The 16,420-nt window shown below is 39.9% G+C and overlaps 2 protein-coding genes across 4 annotated transcripts; both read left to right on the forward strand.

Moving 5' to 3' along the window:
- On the forward strand, nt 1–16,381 carry LOC110042383 (SID1 transmembrane family member 2-like). Of its 3 annotated transcripts, XM_089292188.1 has the most exons (3): nt 10,431–11,121; nt 12,633–13,582; nt 14,211–14,365. In XM_089292188.1, the coding sequence occupies exons 1-3, from the start codon at nt 10,863–10,865 to the stop codon at nt 14,241–14,243; spliced, it is 1,242 nt and encodes a 413-aa protein (XP_089148314.1). In that variant the 5' UTR covers nt 10,431–10,862; the 3' UTR covers nt 14,244–14,365. The 3 variants fall into 3 exon arrangements, with proteins under 3 accessions (XP_089148313.1, XP_089148314.1, XP_020603407.2); XM_089292187.1 differs by lacking the exon at nt 10,431–11,121 and adding an exon at nt 1–751 and having other exon boundaries at nt 12,633–16,381; XM_020747748.2 differs by having other exon boundaries at nt 10,433–11,121; nt 12,633–16,381.
- LOC149109990 (uncharacterized) lies at nt 5,962–8,541 on the forward strand. Its single transcript, XM_089292191.1, has 2 exons — nt 5,962–7,331; nt 7,823–8,541. The coding sequence occupies exons 1-2, from the start codon at nt 7,324–7,326 to the stop codon at nt 8,190–8,192; spliced, it is 378 nt and encodes a 125-aa protein (XP_089148317.1). The 5' UTR covers nt 5,962–7,323; the 3' UTR covers nt 8,193–8,541.
- Nucleotides 16,382–16,420: the final 39 nt, after the last annotated feature.

Here is a 16,420-nt window from a genome sequence, read left to right on the forward strand (position 1 = left end):
TTCTTCTAAATTTCTTGCATCCTATCAACTTTTTACCCAAATATCCAGTATCCTGAAAACCCCTAATAGGGCCTCACTGGCATCAGTGATGAACTGATAAAGCTGATCAAGATACACAGATCATAATCTTTTGACCTGATACTGTCTATCGTTTTCTTTTTTTCTTTCTTTTTTTTTTTAAATACACGACCTCCCCCCCCCCCCCCCCCCCCCCCTCACCTACTCTGCAAAAATAACCTAGAAAATACCTGCAAGCAGAAGCTCATGTTCAAATCATTCTGGGAAAGCCAGTAACTAGTTTAGCCACAGAAATGCGTAAAATGGCTTTAATGTCGGTTACATTTCCGCTCCCTACCCACCCTACCCCTACCCGTTGGAATGCGCATTTGTCAAATGTAACGCAATCTGTGGAATAATGGCGGGTGCATAACAGATCAAAACAGAACTGAGCTTAAACGAGTTCTTGATGAGAATCCTCGATTAAAAGGAAGATTTTAAAGGCTGCTAACAAACTTCTCGGTCAGTTAGGATCTCAGCAAACTGTTAAACTTTTTGTAAACGGCAGCCTATGAGGCAAATGACAAATAATATTGATAGATGTTATGAAGCGGGCTTCGGAGGGTTGAAATCTGCTTAACCGTGGCGATGTCTGAGAGTGATTTCGTACACTAATCACCGAAAATGCGGCTGAAACATACTGGAAATATAACATGAGGCATCGTGGAACATCCAGTTGTCGACATGTCGCGAGGTAAGTGGAATATATCATTATTTTCTCTGTGCATCGTTATTTTCATGTTATTATGCGAATTAGGACGGCGGTCTTTGTTGACAAAAGCACAGCTTAAACTTCTTCTTCTAACATTTCACAGTTTTAACTGCCCCAAAATTTTATTGCATATATTTACAGGTGAGACATTGCTCTTTAAGTGGAGGGTAGTTTTGGGATCTCAAGTGATGTACTTTTAGCGATATTTTCCTTTAAACTTCGCCTTTTTTGTGGCGCTTCATGAGTAGTCCGAAAGGGAAGAAATTTTAAATTCTGTAGAAAAATCAGGTGATGATCAAATTGCCAAAACAGCCTCTCAATGTAACAAGAAACATTTGCTTGTCTCGAATAAAGGGTTGTTACCCGGATTTAGATCGTTTTCTTTGTATGGCAAATTGTTAAAAATGTGCCCTAAAATGGCCGCTGAAAGCCCTCTCAGAGGGGCAAAACCAAGATGGTGGCCCCAGCGCTAAAATACGAATCGAATTGAACTGAAAGTTATATTTTTGTGAATCACTTATCTAGACCATTCATCTGAGAAAGTTTGAGGAATTTGATTTTTTCTGGTCCAAATGGCCATAGTTGAAAATTACAGAGGGCACCTCTTAATTGTTCTCGAGACTCGTGCATGGCATCCTAGCATTTATAATAATCTACATGTTCTTTGTTAGACTTTCTAAAAGTCCTTTCTAATAATTCTTCCCTGGCCTGTTGGTTTCGCCGTTGGAAAGGACGAACTCTCGCGACTTACGTCGCTGGCGCTCGCCTTTGCGACTTCGTCGTTCGAAGATTACTCTCTCGCTTCGCTCGAGGGAGATAAATAAGTCAAGGATTAAGAAAAGGTCGACTTAAGGTAAGTCTAGTTCTTTGTGGACTCTGTTCCTACTCGAAGCCGAAATCAACACATAGGTCTACTGAAAGGAAATGTAGCCACTGATTAAATATCAAAAACCGAAATTTAAATAAGCATGTTCCTGTTAAATTCGAAATGTTTAGTTTTCGAAAAGTGGTGTTTAACGGAACTGTATTAATAACTATTATCAATGACTCTTGTTGTTAAGGTAAAAACCGAGTGAAAGAACTCTAGAAAATCTAGACGTGTTTTCGCGGTCCGTACTTCGTAAAGAGTCCTCGTAAGTTCTATAATTTTCAAGTAAAACGCTGCATTCTTAAAGGGACAAACAAATAGCACCCTGTGTTCGTTCGTGCTCTTTTAATTTTTTGTTCGATATTTAGTTCCTCGAGAGGCTCTGGGCTCAAGTAATCTTAATTGCAATGCAAATTCTATGATCATGACGTCAGAGGGTAGCATTTTGAGCATTGAGGTATTTTTGCACCCTTGATGCGCTCACATCAGGCGGTGTTGGACAAGACTCGCAAAGCGTGCCGGGAGAAATGTTGCTCATTTTCATCTGATCGCCGAAAGGTAAACACCTCCGCGCGATTGAAGGTGATATGGAACATGACTTTTAGGGGGTTTGCTCGCTTCCGATGCTGAAAGAAATCTCGAACGACATCTATATTAAAACTTTCGCAGGTCAAGTGACAATTGTAGATGTCTTCTACTCGATTCACAAGCCGTCATTTTCAGTGCTGAATAACTAATTTTAGGAATAGAAGCTTCGCGGTACGTCGAATCTCTACGGTTGAACGGAAAAATTATTTTCGTTCCTGACATCTTAGAATTCGATCGTAACTTACCAGAATTAACCTTAACTTCGGCACTTTCTTTCTTAGATACCTCGAAAACAGTCCCCACAGCACTTCCTCGTGTTGACTCATAATGACTGTAACCGACTGAATTAAGAATAATCAATTAGGGTATAAAGCCATATCCCAGATCATTTATACTGGGATGTTTTGCTGAGATAGCTAAATTGTAACTACAGTTTGAAATAAAAGCAGATTCACTATATTGAACACTTGCAGTAGCTCTTAAAACTTGGGATTGCCATGCAGCTTTATAGGTAGTCAGTTGCATTATGCATTAAGTATTCTGTTTTAGTCTATTCCATTCTAAATGTGGTGTTGTAAACAGCAGCATGCTGTAGCTTTCTTTTTTTGATAACTGCAGGGTAGGTAGATAAAGTTAGTTCTTGAGAAATACAGCAAAGTTGACTCCAAGCCCATAGTCTTTTGATAACTTAGCATTTGCTTCAAATATATTGGCTGGTTCTGGTATAATTTATCCCTTTGTCTTCTAGTTGAAGATGCCTCCAGATGGATTGACAGTTATGTGTAGATTATACATACATGCATAAAACACTTATTATTTGTTGATTTAAGCCTAGGTACAGTCTCCCACTACTACCAAAATTGAAAGAAAAACAAGTATAAAGAAGTGAGGGGTCAAAAATAATCAGCGATAGATGACTGAACAACAACATCCAAGAGTAGTAAATTTCTATTTGAGATAACAAATTATTCAAGGCAGGCAGTGGTCATGATAGTGAAAATTCATTGTAGATGAGATGATATCTTTAATGTACTAGTATGCAAAGCAGCATCCAAAAATCTTGAACATCTGCCAAACAAATGGATCACATATGCACTACAAAAACAAATTAACAAGAAAACATTAAGACATAAAGGGAAACACTTAACAGCCGAGCCACAAAATTATACACTTATCGTGATAAAACGAGGGTAGAAATCACGCTATCAACTCTCACGAAATGCCGCGAACATCTCGCGGACTATCGAACTAAAGTTTCGCGCAAAAATAATGCACAATACTGACCCCTGTTACCCCGCAAACGACCAAAAAATATCCATGTCAAGCGCGGATGCTCAACAAACATTTTCAACATAGCATGATTTCCATTGATCAGTTTTGATGAAAAAAACTCTTACATGTACCTGCAATTGAGACTTGGCACATAACTGGCCTAGATATTACACTAGCAGTTCCTGGAAAAGGATCGTTTGATTCTCATGACGAGTGTAGAAATCGGTCGAGAAAAGACAACCTACTCGCAACTCGCAACGAAAAATATGTCCGCCATTGCTCCGGCTGAGACGATATATGACTGGTCGAATATTGTCACATAGACCGTGTCCTACACCACCTGCGCTTATGTGTATTTTTTGTTGTTGTTTTTCTTTCTTGTTTTTGCGTCTTCTAATGCCTTCGTTGCGTTCACTTGGCCCAAGGTCTGAAATGATATTACAGGTGTTTGTAGATCTTAGGGGAAAGAATATTTTTTAACGGAATCTTTTGAGATCCGGGATCACGCAACGCGCTCTCTTCCAGTGGTGGGGAAGAGGACATTTCAACTATCGATCGACGTAATATTATATGCGTTTGCATCATTAGTGTAGCTGCGAACGGCGACAAACCATGGACAAATTCACTTTAACCAGAACGTTTAATTCACGATAGGCCATGAGAACAACTGACAATGACGCCACGATATCACGACCGTAGAATTCTCAGAAAAACACTGACAAATTGAACTAAATCTGACCTAAAAACCAAGGAAAACTTGACATAACTGAGATTTTAACTCGGTAGCCTCGTGGTCACCGTTTGAAGAGGCCACCTCCACGCATGCGCGAATCTAAATATGTCTTCACAGGGAACCCAGCAGTAACAATTAGTACGCTAGTCAAAACTGTTCTGGATCGACGTTTTACGACAAAAAATTAAAACAAGCAAAGCAATGCAAGTAATTTTGTTATTTTCTTAAACTTTATCAAATTTCACACATGGAAAGTTATGTTCATGCAAATCAGGTAAGGAAGACTGGCGTTACAGCGTATCAGTGAATTTGCGGACTGAATCACAAAAGTACGGGAAATTGCGCGATTTCTTAGAAAAATTAGTTATGCATGGTTTTAATACATCGAATCGTAGTCCAGTGTCGTGGTGTTAAGAACATCGTTACGTGTTTGTGAATTTTTTAAATGAATTAGACGAGGTGGCATAAGAAAAGAGCGATAATCCATGTAAACAAAACTGTAATCCTGTAATACATCGGCGGCTCGGGGAATCAAAGATTCAAGTTGTGATGCTACCAACGAAGCCACAAGGCAAACCGAACAAAGTTATAGACCCTTTTCATAAATGGCTGCCAATTTAAAATTCTTTTGTATGTATTTAAATTAGCCTCACTAAACTCGTTTGGGAGTAAAAATTCTTTTGAATTATCAAGTCAAGAACGAGGTTAGGCAGGCTAATTTTAATACTTACAAAAGAATTTATAATTGGCAGCCATTTATGAAAAGGGTCTATTTCAAGCTGTTATGCGAGAGATCGCGAGAAAATTGCAAGCTCCTGGTAAATGAGCCCAGAATCATTTGCGGAAACCTTCCTGAAAGCACAAATAGCAGTGTCTGAGGTTCTTGGCCGACAACACTTTAACTCAGCAGTATCTTGTGCAATTGTGCCGTGCAATCCTCTGTAGGAAAAATGATGGCGGCTGTACATTTTACTACAATACCATGCGAACCTCACACAGCCCGTAAAGTAGAAGGTAAGCCACATTTTTGCAGTATTTACCACTGTGCTATCGACATTATGTACGCTGGGTTTGAAGGTTTTAGAACGTTTCTGTACGTTTTAATGGGCGTTTTTTAAGTTTCCGTGTGCTAAGAATTATGGGTAAATGTACTAAACGCCATCTTTTTTCCTACGACGGATTGTGGCTGACGATGTCGGTGCCCGCCAACATGACCCACTTCTCTCAGCCTCTGGACCTCACCGTCAATGGGGAGGCCAAAAGATTTATGAAGGATAACTTCTCGACATGGTACTCGGACTAAGTAAAGCAGCAGATAGAATCGGGAGGCGACAGCACTAATATTAATGTGGATCTGCGACTAACAGTCCTAAAACCACTTTATGCCGTCTGGTTGGTGGACCTTTACAACCACCTGAGTAGTCCTGTTGGTATGTGACACATCGCGAAAGGATGGGAGAAAGCCGGGATCTCTGGCCTCTTAGATGGACAAACGGATCTCCCTCCAAAAGACCCGTTCACTGACATGGAGCTCGCCCTAAAAATTGATTAGAGGTCTAAGACCTTTATGCCAATGGTACACATAGCTTTAGTCTAATTCACGGTAACAGGAAAAAAGATGGCAACTAGGATATTTACCCACAGTTCTTAGCGCACGACAACTTTGAAAACGTTTATAAAAACGTACAGAAACGTTATTAAATCTTCAAACCCAGGCTACTCAATGTCCTTTGTACAGGGACAAATATTATAAACATTTGGCTTGCTTAGTGCCTTATAGGCTGTGTTAGGTTCGCAAGGCATTGTGGTAAAATGAACAGCCGCCATCTTTTTTCCTACGGTGGATTGCAAAGAACGTTAACCATAAGCATAAGCATAATGTCTTTGACTATGCCTATGGTACACGATGGGGTTTCTATAGTTTGGTTTTGTTATGAGTTGATGATTTCAGCAATAAGAAGTGTAAAATAATGATAAAATTCTCGAAATAAAATGTTTTTTTTTTTTCATTTTCGCGAAAATTAATTTCCCAAGAAAATAATTTTGCACCCAAATCGTGAAACAAAGACCCGCGAAATATGCCGACTGTGTGATGTGTTTCCGACTGGAGAGTCTTCGCTTATTACAAGAGGTATGTCAACACATCAAGAGCCGACCCTAATACCTTAAATTGTCGAATCCAGACATGCAGTCTGAGCCCAAAATGCCACAAAGAAAGCAAAAACCAGTCTAACAAATCGCGGTTATTAAAAAAAAACCCATCAATTTAACATCATCGTGCTTTAAGCGTTTTAACCGACGTTTGCACTGTGTGGATCTGTACATATGTACACATGTCTTATTCTTCGAATTATTATAATTATTCAACTTTAAGAGTTCATACTCATTCCTGGCCTCGGAAATTGAAATTGCTCGAAAAAATACAGAAATCATATTTTTGAAACTGATTTCATCACGTTTGCACTCTTCAGCATTGTAGAATTATCGCAACGGACGCAGAGCTTCATGGATTGCAAGGAACGAGTGAAAAACATAGAAAAAATAATAGCGAAACTAGTCAGCCGGATCAGGGAAGCTGTCAGCTGCTGTCCTTTATTGCTTTCCTCACATTCGCTTCAGTTTACCACGATCTGTGAGACGGACAACTTTTAATCATTGATTTTAATGAGCTTGAATTTCGCATATTGTTTCAAACATTCATTGAATAAGTTCGAATTTCGCATATTGTTCGATTTCCTGGCAGGCGTTCTAAACCTGACCCATCCTCGTGGTCATTCACCAAAGGATATCCAGCCTCAGAAGCCTGATGAAACCTTCCAAGCGCAGGTTAAATTTGATTCCACCGCCTACACTGTAGCCGCTGGTCATAAAATTCGTCTGGCGCTCTCCTCAGTCTACTGGCCGTAAGTCTGGCCTTCTCCGCACTCGTCATTCCTCTCGATACAGACCGGATGTAAGAGTAAGCTACTACTTCCGGTTCGGGTATTAAATGAAGAAGTACGTGGAAGGGATGCCCAGTTGCGTGGGCTTGACCCTTCTGATCCAGAATAAAAACATGCCACATTACCTGTAGAATGGCGGAGAAAACCCCAGATGACAAGGTGAGAGGATTGTACTGTACATGTTAGGTGGCGGTGAGTGTTTGAAAGATTGTAACGTTATTTCGTGGAGTTGTATTGTAACAATAACATGATACTGAAGGATTTCAACGGCTTAACTTTAGACTTGAGCTTCCATTCCCAGCAACAAGGCTCAAGCAACTATTCTGTGCATGTCTCCTGGAAAAAAGGCTATATTCGGATTCTCGGTGTTGGACTGGGACTAGCTTGCAATGGAGGCTTATGCCGAGGAATATCATTGAAAAGAGATAAATGTCATTTGCATTTCAAAACACTCCCCGCATTAGCCTCAGTTGCAAGCTAGTCCCAGTCCAATACTGAGAGTACGAATATGGCATATATTTGCTTTCGCGATATTATCACTCTTTGCTTCCCATGAATTTTGTAGTGATACTAAACAGGAAAGAACCAAATGGATCGTTATAGAACGTCAAAAGCGAAAGCTAAGCTGATTTTTGGTCTATTTTTTAAAGGACTCTAGAGATTTGTCAACTGTCTGATGAATACAAACTGTCGGTTTCCAAAGACCTTGGGTGTGTTCTTCTGAAAGATACAAACACTATCTACGATGACGTTAGAACTGAAACCTTCACAATCAAAGAAGGTGAGCCAAACACAGCAAAGGTGATCATGAAAGGCAAGGTTACAGTGAAGAAGGAGAATGACTCCGCTGTAGAACAGGGCAGCAGGCTCAACCGTTGGGATACCAGAGTCCAGGCTCTCAGCGAAATGTGGTCTGATGAGCAGTTCTTCTACCTGAAAAGTCAACTAACGGCGTGGCACAATAATGAGGCTTGCTTTGATAAGTCATGGACAAAGAAAATTGAACGGTTTTTTGTTTGACGTGTCACCTAAGTACAAAAGTGCATTATGGAACAACACGAGGTTTATATTACTTGTCTAACGTTTGCAAATTTTAATTTGAAAATCATAACATATATTGCGCAATGCATATCCTGTAAATTGATTATATTTATTTTAGTAACTCGCTTTACAGTTGAATCCTTAGCATTTTATGTTTCTAGCGCACTACCCCACAAGCACGCTCAGTTTCCAGAGGTGGGTGTCTCGGTGCGCCCGCGATCATCTCTGACGAACACACACAAAAAACACACAATGAGTCTTCCTTACAAGCATTTGAGCTTTAATTCTAATGGTGTAGAAATGAAGGTTTAAGGGACCGGTCATTATTTATCGCTGGGGGGGGGGGGGGGGGGGAGGGGGGCAGGGTGTCCAGGGATTTCCGGCTAAGGACAGTAACATTTAGCTGATCCCGCTTTAAATGTTATTTTATTGAAGTGATCCCCCCTCATAATTATTGAGGAGTTTCGTGATCCCCCATATCTTCGCACGCATATTCATCTTTCGACGTGTATATTTAGTGCTTTTAACGGTCATATGAAAGTAATATTTTTAACTATGACGTACTTTATGGTATCATTGAAGCCGCCATGGTGCAGTCTCTTGATCCGTGTCTTTTGCTAGTCTGGATCCCGATGTCTGACCAGGGTTCTTAGCAGAACTTTTCACAAGCGTCCAGTAAAGCATGGCAAGTGGCGCAAATTAACGCGGGGCCCGAAGGCCAAGCCAACCTAGGGGGGTCGGTGGGTCAGACCCCCTGGAAAATTTTGAAATTGTAGGTTACCAAAGATGCGATTTCATGCATTCTGGGGGGCAAAGTGATGCGGAAAATGAGTTGTTTATGATCACGTTTACAAATTTTAATAAAAAATTCAAGTTACAAATTTTAACAACCGAAACAGGCGGCTACATTCGATTTTACAGCCGGTGAAATTCCGCCGTTCTACTGAGAATCCTGTGACTGATGTCAGTTGACATATATCAGCAACTAACCATCCCAAGTGCTTGAAAACTGCAAAGTTACTTTTTAGAGTGTCAAATAGCCGTCCACCGCGTCTTTGTGGGCATGTAACATTTAGCACACCACCCCCCTCTTTTGGGCTCTCAGTTATGACTGATCCCCCCCTTCTGTAATCATTAAAATCAAATGATCTCCCCAATATCCTCCGCCTCCCCTCCCCCCCCCCCCCCCCTACAGGCGTTAAATAATGATCGGCCCCTTATCTATCTATCGGTCTAGTTTAAATTGCTCTTAATTAAAATGCCCTTGATGAGTTTCTTTTTGATCGGCTTTAAATTTAACACAAATTAAATCTTAAACAGTGAGAAAGTACAGCGTGGTTTGCCATTGCGGGAGATGAATAAGTTTTTGAACGAAGCCAGTCCTTACAATTGTTTCGGGAGAGAAAATGATAAATGTGTTTAGTCAAACGTAGTTTGATATTCTGCTCAAGTAAGGCTCCTTTAGTTTAGTGCATTATCTTTGACTTGGCGAATGAATCACTTTCTCGATAATCAATTACACAATTTCTTAGTGGTTGAACATAATTTATATGATCTGGAAATCTGACAACACTCAAGTCTTCATTTGAATTAACTTTGTACGTAGGTATTGACAATAAAGGAGAAAATATATTGTACGGTAAGTGGTAACTAAGGATAGTTTCAGCATTGACACGCACTCGATAATTATGTACTATTGTAAGTTATTGTGACAAAGATTACGCGTTTTTCTATATCTGCCAAATACGTTAAATACCTATTTTGTAATTAAAATTATATGTATATTAAAGTAAATAACGGTCACAAAAGTGTCTCAGTGTCTGTGGATGTAACATCAAAAGACATAAACCAATTGAGCCTTGGTAAATCGTATTCTGGAGATGTTCCTGTTGCATTCCCTGAAACACTCATCCTCCCAGTACGAGGCTCCGGGAAATAACAACAGAGTTTGTGGGGTTTATTCCCCAGAGCCTCGTGCTGATGTCCATTGTTTTAGGCTGAATTTTAATATATCGAAATTGGTCTATTGTCTTACAGTTAAAATGCATACGATCGCGGCAATATCGGAGTGATCAAATATAAAATCAGCCAGTTTATGCCCACGAACCAACTGGAGAATGGAAGAAGTCGAGCCAGGAAAAGAGACCTTGACCAAAGTAATCCGCTCCATCTTTGAGAAAGAAACTGATAACAGGGCGATTCGTCTTTGTTGTGCACTGTTTCTTGACATCCCTTGCAATCTTTGGAAGCAGGCCATATTGAGATAAGCTGGCTTAGCCTTTTTTTTCTCTTCTCCTCTTCAAGAGGACGCGCTTTAGGCCTGGCCACAAATCAACGCACACTCAGGTGCATTAGAGGTCTACGGTACGGAGAGACGCCATCTTAGTTAAAATCTAACCGGAGGGGCATGGGACTGATAGTTTAGCTTTCCCGTTTCACACTGCTTAAGAAACAAGCGCAGCAATTACAAGTATTAGTTTAACTCAAGCATAAAAGATCCAGTGCAAGTGCTAACCTATGCAAATTGCTTCTTGGTTTGCTTTTGTGTTCGCACGGCCTTAGAGGTGATTCACGCTTGCGTGCGTTGACGTCACACAGTCGGGGCTCTTGACAATATAGGCAGACAGATTTCTATTCCTGCGTTTCAGCATGGGCGTTCGCATTGCCACGTTTCTGTTCACTGCCTTGCTTGTGATAGCATGGCCATTTGCAGTTCAAGCCAAAATGTTTGCAGACTGCACCTTTGGAAAGATAAATACAACAGAAGGCCAGAAAATGACCGCGAAATTCACTGCCAAGCTTGCAGCGTTCAAGCATATCAGCCATTCCTGCTTTGTGGAGACAGACGGGCAAAATCATCAAAATCATTTCTTACAAGTGAGAGCTAAAAGAAACAAAGAATCAAAAGGTGAGGATATGTCGCACGGTCTGCGTTTAGGTGTTAAACTCGCATGCATCTGAACTTTCGAGGCTTGAACTGCTTTCGAACTAAACATAATTATAACTTTCCATCAGAGCGTCCATGTGTGCACGCGAAAGCAGTTGTATTTTAAATCAGGCACTGATATTGAGCGAGACGAACACGAGGTGAAGATTTTTATTTAATAAACCGAAACGTTTGAAATTGTCTGGGGCGCGTAGCAAGTTTACACCCGAAACTAAATTTGCGTGCAACAGCTTTGCCAAGGGAGAGCTTTTTTTTTTTTTTATCAAGGGTTACAATAAAATGACCTCCGTTCTGTTGTTCAACAGAATTTTAGTAATTTAATAATTGCGCGCTGTACATTGAATGCCAACTTTTGCTGAAGCTCTTTTTGTTAGTTCCTTTATAACGAGAATTACTATAGTCACTACTCAGCCTGACTTTCTCTGCTGAGGAAACACTAAACAAACCTGTCTGTTAGGGAGCGCGGAGGCTACGATTGATCTGTCGACTTCTTTAAGAATACAATAAATTAGCTTTCTAAGAGAATACGATTCTTGGGCTCTTTCTATTCAACCAAAATTTTCCGAACTTTCGTAGCCGGGCTAAATGGTACGAACATTTCCTTGGAAAGTTTCTTAAATGAATTCCCAAAACGCGATTCATTTAATCGAAAATTCCGAAAAATCCGCCGGGGAAATCAGCTGGAACAGAAATTCCCGGTAAGAAATCTTTAAAACTTTTGGCATACCTCGCAAGGTTTGCCTCCTTTTCCCGAAATTTCGAAAAATGCTGTTTTATTCGCCACTGGAAATTTCCCGAAATCCAAACCGCATTTTTTTGTCAAATGGAAAGCGCCCCTTGTCTCAGCATAGTTGTCGGTATAAATACAGTTCATTGAGAACAACGACAGCAAGAAAAGCATTTTAAATTCCTTCGATGGATAATTCGTGTGGAAAAGTGTCGGCTAAAGCAAAGCAAACAGTACATCGCCTTTACAACAAGCTTAGAATATCATCAAATTAATGTGGCAGGCAATACACCACGGATTCCACGCGCGAGCAAGCCGACACACCCGAGCACCCGCGCACTCGCGCACTCGCGCGAACAGAGTTAATAATAATAACAATAACAACTTTATTTAAGTGTCAAATGTCAATCAACACGTCCGAGCTGTCTGTTATAACGAGAGAAGATCAAAAAAGATATTCCTTTGGGACTACGTATACTTTAGTGTAATTCTGCAATAGCGGAAGTGGCTTCCATACATTTCTTTGTTTTTTCGGCCGGGGATGTAGCGTCTGTCTGTAATAACGGCGGAAGTCGTTTCCATACATTTCATTTCTTTGTAGTTTCGGCCGGGGATGTAGCTTCTGTCTGTGACAGTGGGGTGTCCCAAAGCGAGAATTGACTGTGGTTAATTGTTAATTTTTTCCTACTCGTGTGGACCAATTGTTTTTGCAATCCACTCACAAATAAATCATTTTGTTGAACAGGATTCCTGCACGTGTCAGTATATGGAACAGACGAGTCGCGGATATTGGGACATTTGGACGTATCCACGTCTGAAGCTGATTGGAGTTCTCTTATCGTTTGCCCGTCTCGTTACAGCAATGAAGTCCAAGATAAACATTTAATATTTTCAGGGTCTCCAAACCTCTCTTTTACAGTACAAATAGATAGTTCACCACGGAGGATAAAACTAAATGAGCCACAAACGGTGCGAGTCACCCCGGAGAATGTTCAAGTCTTCCAGTTCTTGCCACCAGAAGACATCGCAAAGACACAGCTTGATGTTACTGTTACTTCTGAGTCAGGTGACGTGCCAGCTTATTTGAAAGTGTCACGTGTTTGTAAGGATGTCGAAAAGGACAATATTGACGAAGTGGACTACAAGGGTGAGTCAATTCGTCTTTCGTTTGCAAAGAAAGGACGGATTACTTTGTCCAAGGTCTCTGTTCCTCCTTTGACTGATTCCACATCCAGCTGGTTTATTGGAATTGCAATTAAGAATGCGACAGGAGAAACACCGTTTAATGCAAAAAAGTCTGTCACTTTAGAACTGAACAAATCATTTGATTACTCCTATGGTGGAACAATATCTCTCTTCGTGTTGTTGTCAATAGTTGCTGGTCTTTTGATATCATTAGCATGGGCATTCTGCATTCAGCGTTTACACCAGAACACGGATAAATCTCAAGGCACTGAAACTGAACTCTCACGTCAGGGAAATCAGCCTCAACAATCTTCATCCAGAAGGAAGCCACGTGCAAGCAGTCCTCTCGTCAATAAAATCAAGACTATTAAGCCGACGCATTCGTACACCGCTGCCATTGTGGGTTTTATGTTGATGATCGGTGCTGGTCAGTTTGTCTTTGCCAACTGGCATCTAATGAAAGACGAAGGTGATAGAGACATCTGTTATTACAATGACTTTTGCTACAGAGTAAGTCAGTGGCATGATATACCATTTAACTTAATGATAAGTAACTTAGTGTACATTATTCATGGCCTGATTTTAGCTACATTTGTTTACTATTGGGAACGGAAAGAAAGGCTTACTAAAACAAATCTTTCCAAGCCAGAGGAACATGTATTTTCCATTGGATACGCTTTTGCCTGGGCAATGATTTTTGAAGGTCTTTTTTCCCTAGTTTACCATCTTTGCCCAAGTAAGTTGACATTTCAGTTCGATACTGCTTTTATGTTTGTTATAGCTGGACTGATTGTCATTTCGTTGTACAATGGTACCGCTAAAGATCCTGTTGGGGCAGCAAATTTTTTCCTTTATTTTTTAGTTCCACTTTTAATTTTCAATTACCTTGGGGCAGTCCGTCATTCCGAAACAGGATTACCTACTCTAATAGAAATATTTATTTTCGTCGCTTTGGGATTCTGGTTGGTAGGTGTTTTTATTTGGGCCGGATTAAAACTGTTTAAAGCTGACCGAGATAATGGGAACAATGCCGTTATTATGTCAATTGGCTTTGCCGTTGGTTTCATTGTCCCAATTGTTTTTCTCATTTGTTTTAATAGTAATCTTTCTCAAGCATTTTTGATTTCTTGCATTGCAGAAAGCGTTATTGCCATTCTTACGAAGTTTGTAGCTCAATGCAGACGCAAACGCCTGGAATGCGAACGTTATTTAGTTTGCGGAATTATTTATGTCTTGCTAATGTTAAGTTTGTGGAGTTATGCTTTTTATTTGTTTTTTGAGAAAGGAACAACGGATAAGGCGGAAACTCCTGAAAAATCCCGAAATCTAAACCAAGACTGTATCACGAGGGGTTTTTTTGATGACCATGACTTGTGGCATATCTTGTCATCTCACGCTTTACTTATGACGGTGTATTTGGTCATGTCTATGAGCCGCGAGTGAAGGAAAAAACGCGCGTAATATATTTGTCTGAAAACCCACATCAAAGATTGTTGATGGGATTTGTAATAAGTAATTTTGGCTTCTTCGAAAACGTTTATGACGCAGCAAGGTGTTCATGGACGTGCTCGCAAAACGTACGTTTCTTATCATCCAATCAGAAACAGCACGAACATCACTCTGAAAATGACTTGGCAGTTTGTCTTCATATCGCACAAACGAAGTATTACGGATAGTGAAAATACTTTACAGAACATCTTTGACCAAAAAGGGTTAAATAAAAGCTACACAGGAAGTACACAGTCAAACCTCCGGCTGTGACCACCTGTCGTGAGCGAACATCTCGCTCTCATCAGCGACCGGTTTTCCAAAATACCACAAGCTTCCAAAGCAAATCATTACATTTGAAACCTCTGGTAAGCGACCAACTCTCGTAAGCGACCGCGACCACTTTTAGAACTAAAAGTTTGAAATTTTCTTTTGTCTTTTGTTTGTTTGTTTTTTTTTTAACCTCCCGTAAGCGACCACTTGACAGATAATAGAGCGAAAATTGGTTAATAAGGTATTGTAACATTATCGCATTCCTGAGGAAGGAATTTTCTCAATGAGAAGAAGCGGATTTTTTTTCTTTTTTTGGAATTGACTTTTCACATGAATAAAATATTTAAAACATGGGGTAAATCTCTGCAGTTACCATATGCTAATGAGACAAAATTTTGACCCAATATGGTATAAGCCCTCGTAAGCGACCACTTACCGTAAGCGCTTACGGGAGGTTCGACTGTAATGATATTAACAATGCAAAGAATTCAGTATCATGTTTCTTGGCAAACGATTGCGAAGGCAACTTTTTGTACTAGTTAGGTTTCCAGTGGAACTCACTAAACCGCCACCTGCCAGAGCCCGGGACTGGCCCGCGGATAACGTATTACATTGAGGTACACAGGAAGTACTTCATGTTACTTGATATCGAAGTCTGTTTATTAGTGTAGCTTTTTTGAACACTTATCACCTAATTTACTGTAGTTTTGCTAGTTTAATGAAGCAGTACAATGAGGTACACATAAAATACTTCATGTTATTTGATATCGAAGTGAGCTCAAATATTGTTTGTTAGTGTAGCTTTTTTGAACACTTATTACCTAATTTACTGTAGTTTTGCTAGTTTAATAAGTAAACGCAGCACAATGAGGTACGCATAAAGTACTTCATGTTACTTGATATCGAAGTGTGCTCAAATATTGTTTATTAGTGTAGCCTTTTTGAACACTTATTACCTAATTTACTGTAGTTTTGCTAGTTTAACTCGGACGCAGTACAATGAGGTACACATAAAGTACCTCAAGTTACTTGATATCGAAGTGTACTCAGATATTGGTCATCAGTGTAGCCTTTTTGAACACTTATTACCTAATTTACTGTAGTTTTGCTAGTTTAACTCGGACGCAGTACAATGAGGTACACATAAAGTACCTCAAGTTACTTGATATCGAAGTGTACTCAGATATTGGTCATCAGTGTAGCTTTTTTGAACACTTATTACCTAAGTTACTGTAGCTTTGCTGGTTTACTGTTTAATGGTTTCAAATATTATCACCTGCTTTGTATATATAGCACGTTTCATTTTGAAACTGGATAAACAACGTTATGTCTTCATGCATGTACTACATATGCGTATTATACCACAGAGAATTAACTAAAAACACCACTAGCTGATAATGGGTTTTTGCCCGATATTTTCTATCAATCTCACAACTACTAGGCGTGTGATATCAGTTCTTGTAATCTTTGGTAGCTATGACTTAAACTCAAGATTGCGGTTTTTGTAATGTTTTAAACATATAAATAAATGACCCATAAATATGTTAATGTTGGATCTCAGTGTTTCTTATTGAAATGTGCTATTTT

The sequence above is a fragment of the Orbicella faveolata genome, unplaced genomic scaffold (genome assembly GCF_042242905.1).
Source record: "Orbicella faveolata isolate gen_17 unplaced genomic scaffold, um_ofav_v1 contig_24, whole genome shotgun sequence".
Classification (NCBI taxonomy): Eukaryota; Metazoa; Cnidaria; class Anthozoa; order Scleractinia; family Merulinidae; genus Orbicella; species Orbicella faveolata.